We start from the raw sequence: 18,407 nt of genomic DNA, 5'->3' as shown, positions 1-18,407 counted from the left end.
AACATTTTTGAATGCTGCAAAGAGATTAAGCAAATTATGAGAATGTTTTGAATGAAAGTAAGAGCAACGTGGTGCAAGTGGCGAATACCACAAAGTAATACAAGTGATGGCAACGCAAATAAAATCTGAAGAAGGGTGTGAGAAGAGAATGACGTATTGACACAAGTCAAGTGGTCAAGGATCTAGAGGTTGAATGAAAACCTGTATTGGCAATGGCCAGAAAAGTTCCCCAGCATAACCAAGTAAATTGTGATCAAGCTAACCACGATAAAGTGTTGGCAGGGACCATTCTGATATAAGAAGTACTTTTTACGGTCAAGAAAAAACGTGAACAATTGTTGCAAAAGCTGATAAAGAGAGGTATCGTTTGCGTGGCTTGTGATGGGTGGACAATGTGGTCTGTTAACTGTGCATAGATCGAGGGACCCCTATATGGAGCAACATTAAAGAATCACAGAAAAGAAAAGGTTAACGGTTGCGTGTCCTGTAATGGGTGGACCGTGTGGTCTGTCAACTGAAACAAGACCAAGTGCCCTGCATGAAAAGCAAGTAAAGAGAAGAATCAAGAGTGTAAATATCCAGAAGGAGTAAGTCAATTAACATATGGAAGACTTGTGTTGTAACAGACGTGTATAGGTGAACCAGAGGAATCCCCCTTGGTAAAATGATTGGGGAAGACCCAAATCCTTTGAGAATTGTTAATCCAATCCAGAAGAAGTGTCAAGTTGAACTGGAGTTGTTTTGAACATTGAGAGAATGAGACTAAGTATAAGTTGGCAAGCTGAAGTCTTGTGGATGGGAAACCTAAGACTTAATAAACTTTGGCATTGTCTTGAGGACGTGAACCTCAAGACCCTTTTTGTTGGAACTGAGCTCTCTTGAACTTGGGGAAGGAACCCAGAGAATTTGTGGAACTGTCTTGAACGTGGGAAGGGTAATCCCCAGACTTTTGTGGAACTTTCTTAAACTTGGGGAAGGGAACCCTCAGGGTTTTGTGGAACTGTTTTGAACTTGGAAAAAGGGAGCTGAAAAGTAAGTCAGAAGCTGGAAGAAGCTCAGAACATTGTTTGGAGCTCTATTTATTTTATTGCTGACATCCCTGCACATTGTTTAGCTTTAGGTGTGCGGGCAAGCATAGGTTTTGTATACAAACTTTTAAGTTGAACTCTTTGACTCAGACTGCCCTTAGTTTCTTTAGGTAGGGAAATCCCACCTTAGTTTAGGGCAAGTTAGGCCTTTATCATCCTGAAATTTAAGTTAAAGTAAGTTTATTTGGACTTTGAATCTGTTTTCTGTGTCTTTGTTCATGATGCTTTCACCGATAGACCTCCTATTCCTCACAGAAACCTGGCTAACTCAGAACTACAAGGTAATAGTCCACGACTGCCTACCTAACGACTTCAAACTCAAGCAGGCCAACAGAGAAGTAAAAAGAGGAGGAAGACTCGCCATAGCTAAAGGACCAGCTAAAAATGAAAACAGCACCACTGTTAGACATCCCTAACTGTGAATCAAGCTTCCTACACCTAACATTAGATCCTCAAACTAATCTAACGTGTCCACTCATCTACAGGCCACCGACCTACGACCCGACCTTCGTAGACACCTTCATGGACGCCATCACCAACCTGGCCACTAAGCATGATCATACTCAAAGACTTCAACCTCTGGTTCGAAGAAGAGAACATCAAATCCCCTAAAACCATAACCCACCAACTAGCGACAATGCATCTACGGCAGGCGGTGAAAGGAGTGACACACACAGAAGGCCACACGCTAGACACAATCTTCTACAACAATAACCTGGTCACAACTGCACCTCAAATGCAAATCCTCTGGCGAAACCACCACATTATACCCTTTATGATACAACACCCTGCAAGGTTAGCTGGCAACCTGCCTAAAAAAACAATTCTGAAAAGAAACTGGAGAGCCATTAACAGTGTGGATCTAATCGTGAGACTGGAAGCCACAAAACCATCAATCACTGTCCTAAAGTCCAACATAAAAGAAAGAACAAACACAATCGAAAAATGGATTGCGAAAGGACTAGATGACATTGCACCAGAAAGACCTTTCACCCCATCTCAAAGCACTGAAAAGAAAACTAGAACAAGAATGGAGGAAAAACTATGACCAGGACCAACACAAAATAAACACATACCAAAGACATATTAGACTATTCAAAGCTGAAATACTCAAAGCAAAAAAGACATACTACAATGAACGAATCACAAAATAAAGCAACACCCAGAAATAACTGTTCAGCATCGTAAACGAGTTAAAAAACCCATCCATGTGCAACAATGCACCAACCCCTACGCAATAAATATGCAACGACCATGCCAACCACTTCAAGAACAAAATCCCTAGCATCCAGAAAATTCTACAAAGCAAGCCAAAAAAGCACAACTGACCACCTCAAACAGCCAACACCGGAACCACTGACTAGACTAAACCACCTCCCACTAATCTCGTCAGATGAATTCACCAACCTAGTGAGTAAAAGCAACAGAGCGGGCTCTCCAGCAGACCCCTGCCCACGAGACATCTACAAGATCATCCTCACCCAGAGAACATCAGCAGAATATTACTCAAACTCTTCAACCACTCACGATCAACAGGAACAGTGCCACCAGCCTTCAAATCGCCCTACTTCCTGCCCCTCCTAAAAGATACATCGGGAAACACAAAGACGTAACCAACTACCAACCAATTTCAAATATCCCATTACCGGCAAAACTACTAGAAAGCTACATCCACAAACAAATCTTGGAATATGTAGAAAACAGTCAGTTGTTAAATCAGGCAGAAGTAGGTTTCGGACCCCTGAGAGCAACGGAAACTGCACCTATATGGGACAATCTACAGACCAATGCAGACTCCAAAGCAAATGTAGCTCCAATATTATTTGATCTCTCAGCAGCCTTTGACACAGTCAACCACAATACTCTCATCAAAAGACTAGAAAATATTGGCATCAGCAACACAGCTCTCATCTTGCTAAAGTTCTTCTTGACAGAAAGAACAGAAACAACTTGGATAGCTCCATTCAAGTTGGCACCTCAGAAAACAACATGTGGAGTAGCACAGGGCTCATCGCTATCTGCCTTAATCTTCAACATCTACATGACCCCCCCATGATTAACCTCATTAAAACGCATGGCCTCACCTGCAACAACTACGTAGATGACACTCAAATAATCTAAGAAATCAACACCAACGAAGAACAACACCCAACATTTACTGAACCAAACCAGTGAATGAGAAGTTGAAATATCATCACATTCCATGGCCCACCGAGCTGGGGAACCCGCAAGAAACATCCAAAGTGGCAAAAAATCTTGGAATCCTAATGGACAACAAACTAACACTAAAACCACAAGTCAACGAAGTAGTTAAGAAATGCTTCTTCCAACTGCACACAATCAAGAATATACTCCCCTTCTTCTACTTCACACACAAAACACTTTCTGTCATTTCTCTTGTCAAGAATAGACTACGCCAACAGCATCTACCTTGAAATGCCAGAATACCTTATGAGGAAGCTACAACTAATATAGAACATAGCAGAAAGACTACTACTTAGACTCATTAGAGCAGAACACATCACACAGTGATAAGAACACTGCATTGGTTACCAGTCAAAAAACAAATCTTCTTCAAACTCTCTGCATAACACACACAGCAATCCACAGCCAAAGCGTCAGAATTCATACCGGAAATAAATCTCCATCTACAAACCACCATGAACACTAAGATCCAGCAACGACATTCGCCTCAAACCGAAACAATATTCAAAACAAACATTTGCGGGACCAACATTGTCCTGCATAGCGGTGAAACTCTGGAACTTACTCCCAAAGGAAATACGAACAACATAGATTCCCTAAAATTTAGGAAACTGTTAAAAACTGTTAAAAACATTGCTCTTTAATGTGCTGAAGAAAACACGGAGAGAGAAATCCTGCCACTACAATGCAAGAGAATATTATGAGACTAAACCTCACAAAGAAAATCTCGACCGAAAACCCAATAGTAATAAGACTGAACCAAAGGGCTAACTCATCGCAAAAACAACCCAGACAGCCCCTGACTAACCCTGCTAAAAACTCTCGAACACTCTGCATACCCACCACCCAACAGAGAAGTAACATGACGCAGACCTTTGACACAAAACACCAAAACTAGATGCACTCTCCACAACATGCACATGAAACAATCACATACAACCACCCACAAAACATCACACAAATCCCAAGCTACTCAAATCATACGTTATTTCCGGACTGAAGCCACCAACAGCACATCAAAGCTCTCTTGCGCTTTTCCCTCTCAACCCTACTAACTAACCATAACCACCCGCTTCCTTTTCAGATCTGCTTAAGCACTTGGAGACCATGAAAATGGCAGCGGCGTGAGGTACAAGTCACAATAACATAACATTTTTCTGTGCAAAGTGCCAGTGTTGGGTCAGCTTTTTCAGCCACGAGCTAATAGAGTTAATCAGATCACAGTATTCGTTCTTCTTTCCCTTCCTCTCACCCCCCCTCCCTACCCTCGCTCATTCCCTCCCTCCCCCCTTCCTTCCTACCTTCCTTCTGTTAAATATAATGGAAAAGTGGACTTCCTCCACAGCTATTGAGGTGTATTGAGGGACTACACGAAGACACCACAGTAAAAATATGGTTAGATTTGAAAGGCCATTTCACAAACAAATCAAGTACTATGGTGGGTTTAAAGCAAGACTGAGTTTTGGCCCCTACACTTTTTAACATCTACCTAGCAGATCTCATCGGTGGGGGGAGCCAGCCAATCAGGTGGCTAGAAATGTGGGCTTGAACCACCGTTACACACCCGTGTCCCAAGCCGCCTGACGGCCGGCTCTCCCCACCACCATCTTCCCCCTACCCTACGTCCCATATTCTTTTTGACCCCCCCACGCTTTCTACTTACCTTATTTTTTGGCAGAGGGGGGTACTGCCGCTGCATCCGCTCCTTCTCTTCACCTCTTGCAGGCCGACATGGAAAGGGAAGAGGGGCTCCGTATGAAGACCCCGCCTTCCCTTTCCATGGTGGCCATCTTGGAAAAGGATTTTCCGTCCTACAGAGGGGAACGGAGGATGAACGCTACATTATATGACTAAACTTAACATTTATAGTTGTATCTGGCATTAACTGGAAATACGAGACTGTAGTTGGAATATGATGGAGTTACCTTTACACTTGATGCTGTTACCTTCCACATTTATTGCACAAGGGCTAAAGATGGGTGTTTTACTTAGTGCTCGAAAGGACTTCAGAATAGGAAGAATTTATTTTAATAAACACAGTGGGCCATTTTCTCACAAAGTAAAATACGCAAAAATACCTTATTAGCACTGGGGCGCATAGGAGTGTACGAGGGTATTTGAATAGGGTGCACCTTTTTTTGCCTAGATACCACTAATGATACAACACGGAAGATGAAATAAGAGTTCACGTCTACTTTCCTTGAACTCTTACAGCCACTATGGGCAACTCTTACAGACACTATGGGCAACTCCTACAGCCACTATGGGCAACTCTTACAGCCACTATGGACGCAGCCGGCGCCGTCAGTAAGACTGTGTCGCACACACTTTATAATGCGCTTGCGGAGCACCTAGATGCGGGACACATTGCTACATGGGGCCATCGGTTCTCACCTTGGTAGGTAACATGTCAAAGGAGCGAATGAAAAGCCAGGAACGGATTAGGAGCGACAGCAGAGTAGCAAATGCCAAAGGGGGAGAAAATAAAGTGGTGGAGGGCATAAGGGTCTATTTGATCTACATAACTAAAACAGTCTGTAACACGTGATCTTAAATCTAAGTCTGCCTGGGAACACAAGTCCTTTCTTATCAAATCAACTGCCCCAGGCTGCCTCGCCATTTCTGACCCCAATTTGAACACATACTTACGTTTATTGGTGCAAAACATCACAAGAAATATTGGAAAAATAAAATTGCACTCTCCGAAAAAAAGATAAAACATGTTGCGGTTTTCATCTTCGTAGCACTTAACCGTGCAAACGATTCGACATTAACAGAATGGCAGATGACCTTTTTGCATAATTTACTGCCAAACATCAAAACCTAATATAACTCACATGGGCACTTGACACACTATAGCACGTGGACATCACCTTTCCTGACTGCAGCTTTAACCACATATGGCTTAAATAGAGTATTGACAACATTTGACTGACTTACTAACACTTCTCCTGGCAGCTTGGACCGTTTATTTCTCATAATTAAACGTATGCTCTTATGCTATGACTGGGCTCGCTCATTGCCCTCGACCAGACATGCACCACGCTCTAAGGCCAGGAGATGTTTATCTCCATCTACCTATCTGGAAACTAATACTCTTGACTCCTTACCCGAGTCCTAATAGCACTTATGTTCGTTGGCATGCCTGAGCTTAATCACTATCTTCCTCTAAGTATGCTTTACGTTATCAGTCCAGGAGATGTCATCCTCAGCTAATCTTACTTATCTGTGAATAAATGCGCATAACTACAAACCCATAGCCTAATAGCACTTATATTCAAACATTACGACTGGGCCAGATCTTGTCATCCTCCTGGTATTCAAAGTAGTCTCTGAACAAGTCATGTTACCCTGATCTGCCTGGGAATTGATCCCATGAACTCCTTCACATGGTGCGCATATCAACTATGCTTTGGTTGGATTTCATCTCTTGTCTCTTGCGGATGTGCACTACGCTCTGCAATCAGATGAGCTCTTTTGCACTCTTAGCTCTGGCAAGGCACAATAACGCAGTATAATTCCAGAATTCAAAGCATAAACTATGAAAGGAATACTCATCCACTCGCTATAAACAATTACCCGGGACCTTCAAAAATGGACTGACTCTGTTCCACCTCAAGGGAATACGCTCTGAATAAGGCAATGAATCTGGCACGGCAAGCTCCTGCAAGTGACATCGAGGTGCTACTGCCTAACTCCTGCTGCATGTAACAATGCGAGTCAGACACACCACTAACTTCATGGCCTGATCTGTTGCTGGACCTTTGGGTTCACAGAGTACCTGTCTTCATACCTACGTTTGCTTGTATGTCCGATGGAACGGAACTGAAGTAAATGCACACTGAGAAGGTGTCATGCTATAAGCAACTGCAGACTTAACGAGACACAGGGATGACCAGAGCCGCTGGTGCTGGCCCTTGGGTCCACTGAACACCGGTCATTAAATCTTGTTAGTACTCGTAAGTCCGACAGACTAGAACTGGAGGTGACTGCACAAAGAGAAGGTATCATCCAATAAAGAATGGCAGTCTCAACAAGACACAGGGACGACCATAGACCTGCAAGTTGATTAACCCAATAAAGATTAGGAATTCGGGCAAATCAGCACTGATGACACTGCCAAGCAGGGAAGGACAACCTCAAGCCTGGTAATCAGAACAAACTCCACACTAGACGGAGATTTTCTCTCGGCGAACCAATGCTCCGAACATATACAATAGATACAGTCAACTCAGCAGACACTGGAAGGTATTCAGAAATAGGAGTCTCCCACCAATCTGCACAGACACTCACACGTACCGATATGCTCACTCTCTCCTCTATACCAACAACCAATAGAATGCAGCTATACCCCTCGATCAATTTCAGTCTAGCTGCTGCACAGATACCTACACACCACCATGAACACGTTAACAGTCTTTACAATGCAGCTATACCCCATGAAAATAATCGGCCTACCTGCACACATAATCTCATACACAAGCTCCACAACTGCCAGAATGCAGACTCCAAGGCCAACGGCCTTGCTGCAACATTATACTGATCTCACACAACCACATCACCATGCCTACCATTAGAATGCAGCTACACACCACGTAACCCGCACTGACTGCACACATGCTGAGTGCACCCAAGCACTATTTGCTACCTTACTCTCTCCACTGACATGGACTGCGGTCCCCAAGGGCGTTCAATCCACAGCACTTTGAAATCATACCAGTGGTATATAAGGTGCTATACAAATGCACAATGACATAACACATAACATAACAGATGACGTATGACCCTTATTCGTTCGTGCCCATTAACCTGGCCATTTCACTGCTGAGAAGTCAGCTTCTTTAGGTTCCCCAGTGTATTATAGCTCTATTGGGCAGTGGTGACTTTCCATTCACAATCATCATGTACAATCTACTTGCCTGATAATATGTCAAGTGTTGAACTAAACAGTGAAGCATTGTTGGTGCACACTTTATTCAACATTACACCTGAAAAGAAAGCAGATGGTCCCTCATTATTCCAGACTTGTCTGATGCACTCCATACCTGAATACATAATGGCAGGGGGTTTCAGTGGCACAACATTAGCTCAACATTATCAGGCGGTTGATTGGCAGAACGGTTACCTTCATTGTTGTAATGGGATATTTTTCCTCAAACACTTAACAGTGCGTTATGGAATCAAGATCATGATTATAGATATACAAATGACCACCAACACTTCATGGATTATTATCCTGAATATCAAACTTGGGAATCACAACTTTTGATGCCTTAACGTGGTACCTTCTCACACTTGATGTAGCTGATTGGCAGATTCCAATAAGATTAATCGTGTAGAATTTGTTCATGACACTGACATCACTGGCAAGAAACCTTGTTATGATTGCTTATGTATGGTAATATTATGTAACTACTGAGAGCCCTGAAGAAGAGAAGCAGTTCTCGAAACATATGTCGGCTCAGGCTTATTAGATTTACTTATGATTTAACAATAAACTTGTTGTTATTACTGATGTATTCTTTGACAGTCAATTACATGTGACAAATCATTTGTGACTTTGAGTAAGTGCATTAGAAACGTGAACAGTGTCTGTGCACCTAGACTACTCACAAACATTAAAAATAAAACATTCCCTAAAAGGAATTGTTTGGGGGTCTGCTAAAACCCCGACCCAGGCTAAAATGGAAGATATGAGGTGATTTTGAGGGGCTCTGCTCTCATCCACACCCTCAGAAAAATTAGATACATGATGGGATGCTTGGGGGGGCTGATAAAAGCTACATCTTCCAAGAAGTTTTCTAATATGTACCCAATATTTGGCTTCTGAGGCTTCTGCCTCCAGTGCCAACCAAAACAGACCTATTCATACCATCCACTGTAACTTCCTCGGTCAGTCTGTTCAGTCAGACTCCCAGTTGCCTGGTTCCAGAACTTTTTCAGAGGCTATACCGCAGCTAAGTCCAAGCTTTGTCCATTTTAGAAGACCGTCTATACTTGCCCATTAACTATTTTGTGTGAGGGCATCCTCCCCACCTAAGGGAAGGACCCACAGGAGTTATACTAAATAAAAGCCCTCAGTCATGGTATATAATGTACCATCCCTTACCAGATTTAACTGAACCCTCCAGGTTCTAGTCACCAGTTCCCCCATCAGAGACTCAGCTGTCTCTCCTCTCACAGCTGTCATGTTCTGTCAGTTTCTCTCCTGTATTTGGTTTGGTCCGCTGTCACTGTCGAGGTGAAGAATTGGTCAATGGAGTCCAGACATGCAGGCCGACCAAGAGAGTTGCATGATGTCAGAGCATAGGACTCAGGATGTTAGTGGAGTGTAACCCCTTTTCACCCAGCATAACTCGCAAGAAAAAAAGTAAAGAAAAGGCACAACAAAAGCAGGCTGTGGCTGGTTCAAAGAGTCTGGGAGGGTGTTCTAATATGACCGAATATAAGGTCAGACTTTAGCCGGGCACAGGAGAAACAGATTCAACCGTCTCCTCATCTTACATTCTCACAGTGTGTTCTCTATTCCCAATGGCATGTGATACTTTGATTTTCAAGATGTTGGTCATATGCAAAAATGATGAACCCACTTCTCTTGTCACCAAGTACAGTTTATTTTTTATGCAGTGAACTTTAAACTATGTATGTTATTACATGAATGGACATCATGTACAGTTATGAAAAGAAACTACTGGAATTTTCTGCACTAAAAATTTAAAAAAAGCTAATTATAGAAAGCTAAATGAAAAATGAAAAATTCGTTTTACTTATACTTTTTTGAGTCATGTGTTTAGCACCAGCAAGCATGTTGCTTTTCTTAATGGTTGCCCAGAATGACATGTGTTCCCATTAGGGTCTAAACAACCAGTGTACACTGAATTCTTCCCGTACACCTTTCAGATTCATAGAGGGGAGGACAACCCCTTTGTTATAGTTTCTCCAGCCCTCCAGTCCTTCCCGCTCCAGGGCAGCCTCTTTTCGTTTAACTATGGGAGGGTGTTCTAAAGCATGTTGCCAAGAAACAAGGAGGAACTGAACCTTTTATGAATTTCTGCTTTTTTAGGATATGCACTTGGTGTTGAACTTACAAAACCCCATGCGAGAGGGAATATGATGATTGCATTTGTAACTTAGCCTGGCTTGGGTCCAGGGAAGACAATCTATGATGAAAGTTGATCTGAATTAAATTCTCTTGGCAGCGAGCGGGCAGTGGAGGGCAGATGTGCCTGATGATCTATGATCTCTCCCGTCAATCCATATTTGCAATCCGCTCATCTAACTTTGAATGCACTGGAGGCATTAATGTTGTTGGAATTCGAGTCCCAGCTATTGCCTGAAAAGGAAAGAAGGGAAAGATTTCTTAAAGCGGTTTGAGGTGATAGAGGCAGTAGCCGAGGACTGAGCTCACTTGGGCAATCAAGGAGAGGTTCTGGTTCAAAGTTATTCTGGCAGCGGTGTTGCTAGGTCTGGAAAAGACCCGGAGCTACGGTATTGTCGGAACTGTTGGGACTGGGGGCTAGCTAGCCTTTTGGCTGTAGCTCCTGAGATTCTATCCGGGGCTAGAACCAAAAGACCTGGGGCTATAACCACCTTAGGCCCCCCCAGCAACGCCTCTCGATTCTGGCATTGCTAATAGATGTGTCTAGCCAGAGAGGATTGTGCCAGAGATGGGGGACTCCACTGATCAACTCTACCATGTTGAAGTGAAGGCATGATGGGGAGGGAGGGGGGGCTTTGTGGTTCTTGTCCAGCCGGAGCAAAATCGGAGTGCTGTCAGCATACATGTTTGAATAAGAACCAAAGAAATGCATCATGTCTGCTAACTGAAGATTAGAGAGAAGTGGGGGCATGGGAGACCCTTGAAGAAACACCACAGGTGATGGAGACAGATAGGGAGAAGAAAGGTGACCATTTTACTTTTTGTGACCTGCTTGTGAGGAAGGGTGATATCCAATTTGGTACAAGTCTGTGAAAGCCTGCTAGATGCTGTGTACATCCTAGGAGAACATGGCGGTCTAAAGTGTCAAAAGCAGCTGAGACGACACAGAGGATCAGGGGCTAAGACCATCAGTGTCTTCTGTCAACCTAAGATTGTCAAGAATGGAGACAAGATAGATGTAGGGCCTTGGCTGGAGAAGAAAGCCACTTAGGGTGGCTGAAGGGTGGAGATACTTTCGAAGTGTAGTTGAATTTCTTACAGATGGTTTGAGGTGGCCATGTGGTCCAGGCAGAGTTTTTTCAGGAGGCGGGGGGGCAGTTGTCTCTTTCAGCACATTTTCTGCACCCTCCCCAGACTACATTTGCAGGTAAGCAACAAGAAAGATTGTGCTTACTCAATAAATGTGTTTATTGGCCAGTTCATGAGGGTCAAATGAGGGTCCGTGCACTCTAGTGTCAATTTGGTCGACAAAGGTCTAGCGTATGAATGGAGAAGAACAATGAAGTATTCTTTTTGTAAACAGAAGCAAGTGGGCACGTGTTTCACACTTCAGTTATGGTCTTTTTTTTTGCATCAACGAGGACGCCCCCTGTGACGTGTCAGTGTCGAAGGTCATGCAATTTCATTGGGGTCCATGGCCATATCGCAGCACTTCCTGTATTGCATCTGACGTGTGATGTCACTTCCAATGCTCCGGATATTATGGTGAATTGACCTCATTCCTCTTCTGTATGGGGTCACCGCTTGGGGGTCTGTAATGAAGCAAAACACTACATAACTGGCTTTTAATTAGGTGCAAACAAAACATTTGGAGGGGCTTGATGGTGCATCTCGTAGAGTAATTGCCATTTTCCTTCAGCTATTAGACTATACTATAGATGTATATGTGATAATAAAATGGCTGCTCGTGCCTGGCTCACACCAGCGTACCAGTGTATGTCAAGTGAAGTGGTTTCATGGCATATTCTTTAGAGAGGTGACACTCTTCGCCCTCATTATGTGTTACAAACTGTCAATGATATTGTGATTTGTAATTAACTCACAATCACAGCTTTATATTAACCCCAAAGATACATTACATATATTCTTATGCCGGGAAATACAACTTCACCTTTCAACTAACGCATAACACCAAACAAATATCAAACTCATACACGGTCGGACTGGGCCATTAAATTGTCTCGGACACCAATGAAAAAGTGCTCCCCCCCATGCAAATGGCTATTAATTCCTTTTGTGACACTTTTTGAATAGTACCGAAGGGGGAGTTTTTTTAAAGAATATTTATTCAGCAACTCTGGTCAAAACTACAAGATGCATAAAAACCTTGGGGTCATCTTCGACTCCACACTCTCCTTCTCTCCTCACATCTCTGACGTCTCTAAAAAGTCACACTACCAGCTGCACCTCCTCAGAGGTATTCTTCCTTTCCTCTCCTTCCCCCAGAAGCTCACTGTCTCCAGAGCTCTGGTTCTTTCTAGGCTGGACTATTGCAGCAGCCTCTTTCTTAATCAGCCTACTACAACTCTCCGCCCTCTGCAACTTATTCAGAACAGGACTGCGAGACTTGTCCTTGGCCTCAAGCACAGGGATCGTAACTCTCCAGGACTGAAATCTCTGCACTGGCTCCCAGTGGCTGCAAGGATTAAGTTCAAAACCCTCTGCATCGTCCACAAGGCCTTTTGAGGTCTGGGGCCTCCATACCTTCAACTCTCTCTTCCTAAATATCTTCCTTCTCGAGCTCTTCACTCTTCCGCCTCCAACTCCCTCAGGGGCAGTCGCTCTCCAAGCAACGAGTTGGTGGTAGATCTCTTTCTTCGGCTGGTGCCTCCCTCTGGAACAGCCTCCCTGCCTCCCTTAAACTTGAGGAGAACCATCTCCGGTTCTGGAAGCACCTCAAAATCTTTCTCTTTGCTTCTGCTTTTTCTCCTTCTCTCGTCTGCTGACCTCCTGGCTGTAACCTGAACTGCACTGGCTACCTGGACACCCCCGATCTCTGGCCATGTCCTCCCCGCCAGCATCACACACCTGCACTGCCCACCAGGCAACACCCGCACTTGGGGACTGTTTCTGTATCCCTACAGTCCCCCTACCAGCCCTCAACACCTGTTGTCCGCATATCCATGCACTTGCCACTGGCTGGCCGTTACTAATTATTATCCTGTACCATGTACTGCACTGCTCCTTCCCCATTCCCACACACTTGCGCGATCTGAATGCCACCTGGCCTATTAGGATCGCTTGTCCGTCCTCCCTTTGTTCCCCCTCCCGTGCCTCATCGCGCCTTGAAACACTTGTGTATAGGTGCATTACAAATGCCATATCATATCATATCATAGTGATGTAACTCATCAAACTGGCCCGCATTGGCCAAGAAAGTGGCCCACTTTGATTACAAAAAGCTGGCCCACACACGCCTTTTGCATTTTTGGTTTGGCCATGGGCCTATTGCCCTATAGGCCAGTCCGAGCCTGAACTCACAGCCGGTGTCCAGTCTTTTCTTCTCTCACCAAGTATTGTACAAACCCTACACAAAACAGTTGTCAATCCATCCAGACGATTTCATAATAAATACAAAACCAAACCTAACCGCATTGGCAAATCTTGGTATTGTAATTCAGGACTCAACCTGAGCAGGATCTATTGCTCGCATGTGAGAATTGTTCATGAGCATTTATGGGACTTACTTATGTCTTGAATTGAAAACTTTTTGACACAGAGCAACTTGTGTGTGAACATTCCATTTCACAGTATTTCTGCACAGTGTGGATGCAATATTCTTGGATTACTGTTTCAAGCATTTTGCTGGCCTACTTATACTTAATGTATCAACTCAAAAAATATACAGCTAATCAATAATTTATTGGATTTCACCGGGGTATGGCACAAAAGCAGCCCTCCGCTGAATGTGGGACGTTGCCCCCTGCCTTTCTATGCCTCAATTTGCCATTGAGAGCCGATGACCATGAGAGCCTGCGCTATCATCTTTAGGAAGTAACAGGAGGCTCAGGAGCCTCTCACACCTAACGTGTGCCCTTCCTTTCATACTTACCTTCATGGCCCAGACTGGACGCCACCTCATCATCTGTCAGGTCTTGTGTGGTGTCCCACCAGGGTTACCGCGGTTGCCAGTCCTAGTGAACACCTCCATCCACCGCTACTGAAGAGCATGTGTCCAAATCATGCGTTACCGCTCACGGCTGATGACACTTAACTCCAAGTCCCATCCACAGCAAAGAAATCAAGTCCAAAACACCTGCCTGTCTGTTGATCAATCATGGATGGCAAGACGTTGTCTGAAACCTCAACGGAAGCAAAATTGAACTGCTGTTCATCAGTGCTAAAGGCATAATCCCGCATTCTTACCGACCCCACCGGTGGCCCTCGGTCTGCCAGTCATTCCCAGCATCAGGTCAGTCGACTAGGAATCATCCTTGACTCAAAAATGACTGTGTGGTTCACCATGACCTTCGCCTACTCCAAGGCATCCTACTTTTCATTCCCCCCTATCCTGATAACTGACCAGTAGTCGTGTGACAAACCCTCCAAGCCCCACTTTAACGTGCATCTCACTCTAACTACGTGACATAATAGGAAGACTTCCACCTCAAAGTGATCCAAAACACTAGAGCAAGAAATACTTCTGAATGGTCATCTTACTGACGTCAGCTCTCAACAAATCTCTTTCACCCAGAATTGCACCTATGGGAAGGCTCTGAAATGCCTCAGTAGCATAAAACAGCACATCCCCGGGCCCCGCCCAGAACCCAGGTGATAAAGACAGATCACCTGAACATGTGGCAGCTCCAAGATGGCTGCTGCTATGCAATCCAGTGACTTCCGGTCGGGAATATGTTCCTAATAACCTCGTGCAATGACAGTAGCCATCTCACATGCATAAATAGCTCAAACCTTTCTGCTTATGGATCCTGTACACACTTACTGCTTCTGTAATCAAGCACCTTGAGGAGATCGCTATTTCCAATCCATGTTCCATTCAGGGGTGTTGCTAGGTTTGGAAAAGATCTAGGGCTACAGTAATGTCGGGACTGGCAGGACTCGGGGCTAGCTAGCCTTTTGGTTGCAGTCCCTGAACTTCAATCTGGGGCTACAACCAAAATACCTGGGGTTATAACCCCCTCAACACCCCCCCAGCAACACCTATCCATTCATTCATTCATTTACACAAATACGGTAACGGGTATTCCTAGCAAGACATTGAAGTCCCTATCAAACAACCAACGAGAAAGAGCAGAGAGATCAGATATGGCTGCCGCCATTTTGTTTTGTAACATTCTTGGCGAGCAGTGACTAGGCGATGCTCAGCCCCAGAGGTACCAGACGATGGAAGGAAAAAACTACAAGCAAGTCGGCTAGCAAGTAAAATAATCCTTCCTAAACACACTAAGCGTAAGGCACTCTTCCAAGAGGCTGCCAAAATGGCACTGGCTCCACTACACAAGAGCACTTTAAATAGCGCCAAGAGGCCATTTATTTGGCGAATGTTGCGCTTAATATATTTAAGTAACATAACACAACATGTCATACATCAATGCGGCTAGTGCAGGTTGCTGCTGCTATCTGGATATTGTGGGCTGTTTTTGTGAAGGTAAATATGTAGGGTATACTTAAAATGAAGCAAGACAAACTTAAGATATGCATCAAGTAAAACGACACCATACAGGATAAATCCCCAGCGAAGGGGCACCAAAACGTCCATGTTTTCATGAGTTTATCATTTTTGCGTTATGATGCTAGAGTTTATGTGAGGAAATAGGGCTATACAACAAAGGTTTATCTGAATCTCTTGAATGGCAAAAGTTGAATCTGAATGATAGATTTTCTGTCTATTGCACCACACGTGCAGTAAAATCAAGAGTCTATGCAATTGAATACTATGTATGTTGTAATTGTGGGGGGGAGGGCTGTTATATCGGATTGTATTTGGTTGAATTTAGTTATGTGGATAGCCCTCTTCTTTTGAATTTCATTCCATTTGTTTGAGCTTCCTTCTATTTGATTTTGACATTGCTTTTTGAAGGCTGGTGTGTATGTATCTTACATGCATGTGACAGAAAATGCATAAATATATATTTTTAAAAAGAAATCGAAAAAAAGTACATTGGTTTTTGCACTCACAGTGGCTCATCTATAGCCACCATCACCTTTACTTCCCCTCTTTTTTAACCCAACTTTTTAAATGAAGTATAGGGCTCCCTCCTGTGCACCCAATTACCTTGCCTAACCCCTGGCAGACAATACTCTCCCGAACATCCTGGCAGCCTCCCGTCTCCACTCTCGCCTATTTGTGCAGGATATGTCTTGTGACGCATTTTGAAATTCTCGAGTTGGGTGGTATTCCGGTGGTAAATCCTCCAGAATACCACACGAAAGAATTACCGTTACCGCCACTTGGTCTGGCGGAATTACCGGAAGATTACAAGTGCGGTGGCACAGTTAATCCCCATTTTTTATTTTTAGAGTTCTTTGGACTCTATGGGGCATTTTATTTGCGGAATTACCACTGACGAAATTACTGCAGGGGTAATTCCACCAATTTTCAGCAGAAAGTGGGAGGTGTTTACCTCCAGCATGATGCTGGCATGATGCTGGAGGTAAATCACACAAATCACCCACACCAGGGCCATACTCTTTGTATGGCGGAGCGGTAAAAGTGGCAGTAATTCCAGTACCTGCAATTTTTTCCCGCACCGCCATACTCTTAATGAGCCCTGTTAAATGTATATTTTAAGTAGAGATCACTTTTTCTGCCACTAACAATAAAGCTTCTAGCACCAATCATACTCCAATGTAAATGGTAATAGCTAAGAAACTGACTCGAGGCAAACTTGATGTTCTTACTTTTCTACGTGCACCACCGTTACTGCTTCTCTGAACGAGTGCCTTAAAAGCAAACACTTGAAGACGGGAAACCTAGTTTGTAAGGCAAAAGTGAAAGGGTAGTTCGAAATCAAAAGTTACCCCAGCTCGTTACCTTTGATGATTACATTTGAAAAGTAATGGCCCCTGACACGCTCGGGCGTGGGCCCCTCGTGCTCTTTTTGGTACATACCGTGCAGCGACAGCAGGGAGTCGTAGACCTTGCACTGCACCTGCCCGGTGCTCTGGGAGGCGCAGGACATCCAGAGCCCCTCGTACAGTCCCACCGCGGTGATGATGGCGTCTCCTGCGTACGAGGACTGCTTCCACTGGGGCAGGGCGGTGGTGGAGATGATGCCGACCCAGCCCCCGAGGGCCAAGAAGTAGCCCAGGAGCTGGAACCCAGAATTAGCCATCGTGTTTTTAGTCTTAAATAAAATAAATTCCTCCTTTCAATTCGCGAAGAAGCGTTCTTCCGTTAGGTCAACCCCTGGGTAGTCGCAAAAGTCCGCTCTAGCGCTTTGCTGAGAGACTACCATAGCCTGCGCGTTCGCGCACTTTCAGTCCAACTTCATAGTTCCACAAGCCAGGGCTCCGTCCGGTAGCTTCTAGTGAACCGTTGCTCCAGCGTTCAGTGTCGAAACGGACGGTTTATTGGAGCAAGTTTCATATTGGCACTGGGCTGCGCCTGTAGGGCACCCAGGGGACAAAGCGGTGCACAGAAACCACATTCTAATGTCTTGCTGCGTTCCCGGCCTGCAGAATGCAGTGGGCTGGACTGCAGAATGCTGGAATGCCATGGTAACGCCCACAGGAGAGAGCAGAAAGTTCATGGTATTTGACATTAAGTATGCAGCATCACGCCCCCACTCGTGCCCCCTGCCCACCTTGGAGAAACAAGGCCCAGAATCATCAGCTGTGCGATGCTTACTATGAGGGGGAAACGCACAGAAGCCCCCCTGTGCCTGCCAGTGCACGTATGCAAATATGTACACATCCAACACCGAGTGGGATGTGGCAAGGGAGCATGTGGCCAGACACAAAAGTAAAAAGACACACCATAAGTCTGCCACAGTTTAAGAAGAACAAGTTGAAATTCACAACAGCATGCATGAATAATTCCCATGCATAACACTGAAATGCATAATCCCGGCAGGGAAAGGAGGGCTACATAAAGGAGGGTGTATGCCCAAGCTTTACACATTTCAAAATAGTTGACGCAACGGAAGGAAAAAAACTGCGAGCCAGACACAGAAATATTGCAGTGGGGTTGGGGGGGGGGCTTGGGTGGTCAT

The 18,407-nt window shown here is 44.5% G+C and overlaps 1 protein-coding gene across 1 annotated transcript in view; it reads right to left on the bottom strand.

Moving 5' to 3' along the window:
- The window catches only part of CLDN19 (claudin 19), a 138,202-nt gene extending 120,391 nt beyond the window's left edge, over positions 1 to 17,811 (bottom strand). The window contains exon 1 of the mRNA XM_069610461.1: positions 17,306 to 17,811. Coding sequence (XP_069466562.1) covers positions 17,306 to 17,528 — 223 coding nt within the window. The 5' untranslated portion in view covers positions 17,529 to 17,811. The remainder of the gene's footprint in view (positions 1 to 17,305) is intronic.
- Between the last annotated feature and the right edge of the window lie 596 nt (positions 17,812 to 18,407).

This window comes from Ambystoma mexicanum, chromosome 8 (assembly GCF_040938575.1).
Source record: "Ambystoma mexicanum isolate Mex_15411 chromosome 8, UKY_AmexF1_1, whole genome shotgun sequence".
Classification (NCBI taxonomy): Eukaryota; Metazoa; Chordata; class Amphibia; order Caudata; family Ambystomatidae; genus Ambystoma; species Ambystoma mexicanum.
The sequence above is the reverse complement of the archived record's forward strand: the minus strand, read 5'-3'. Positions and strand labels throughout refer to the sequence as shown.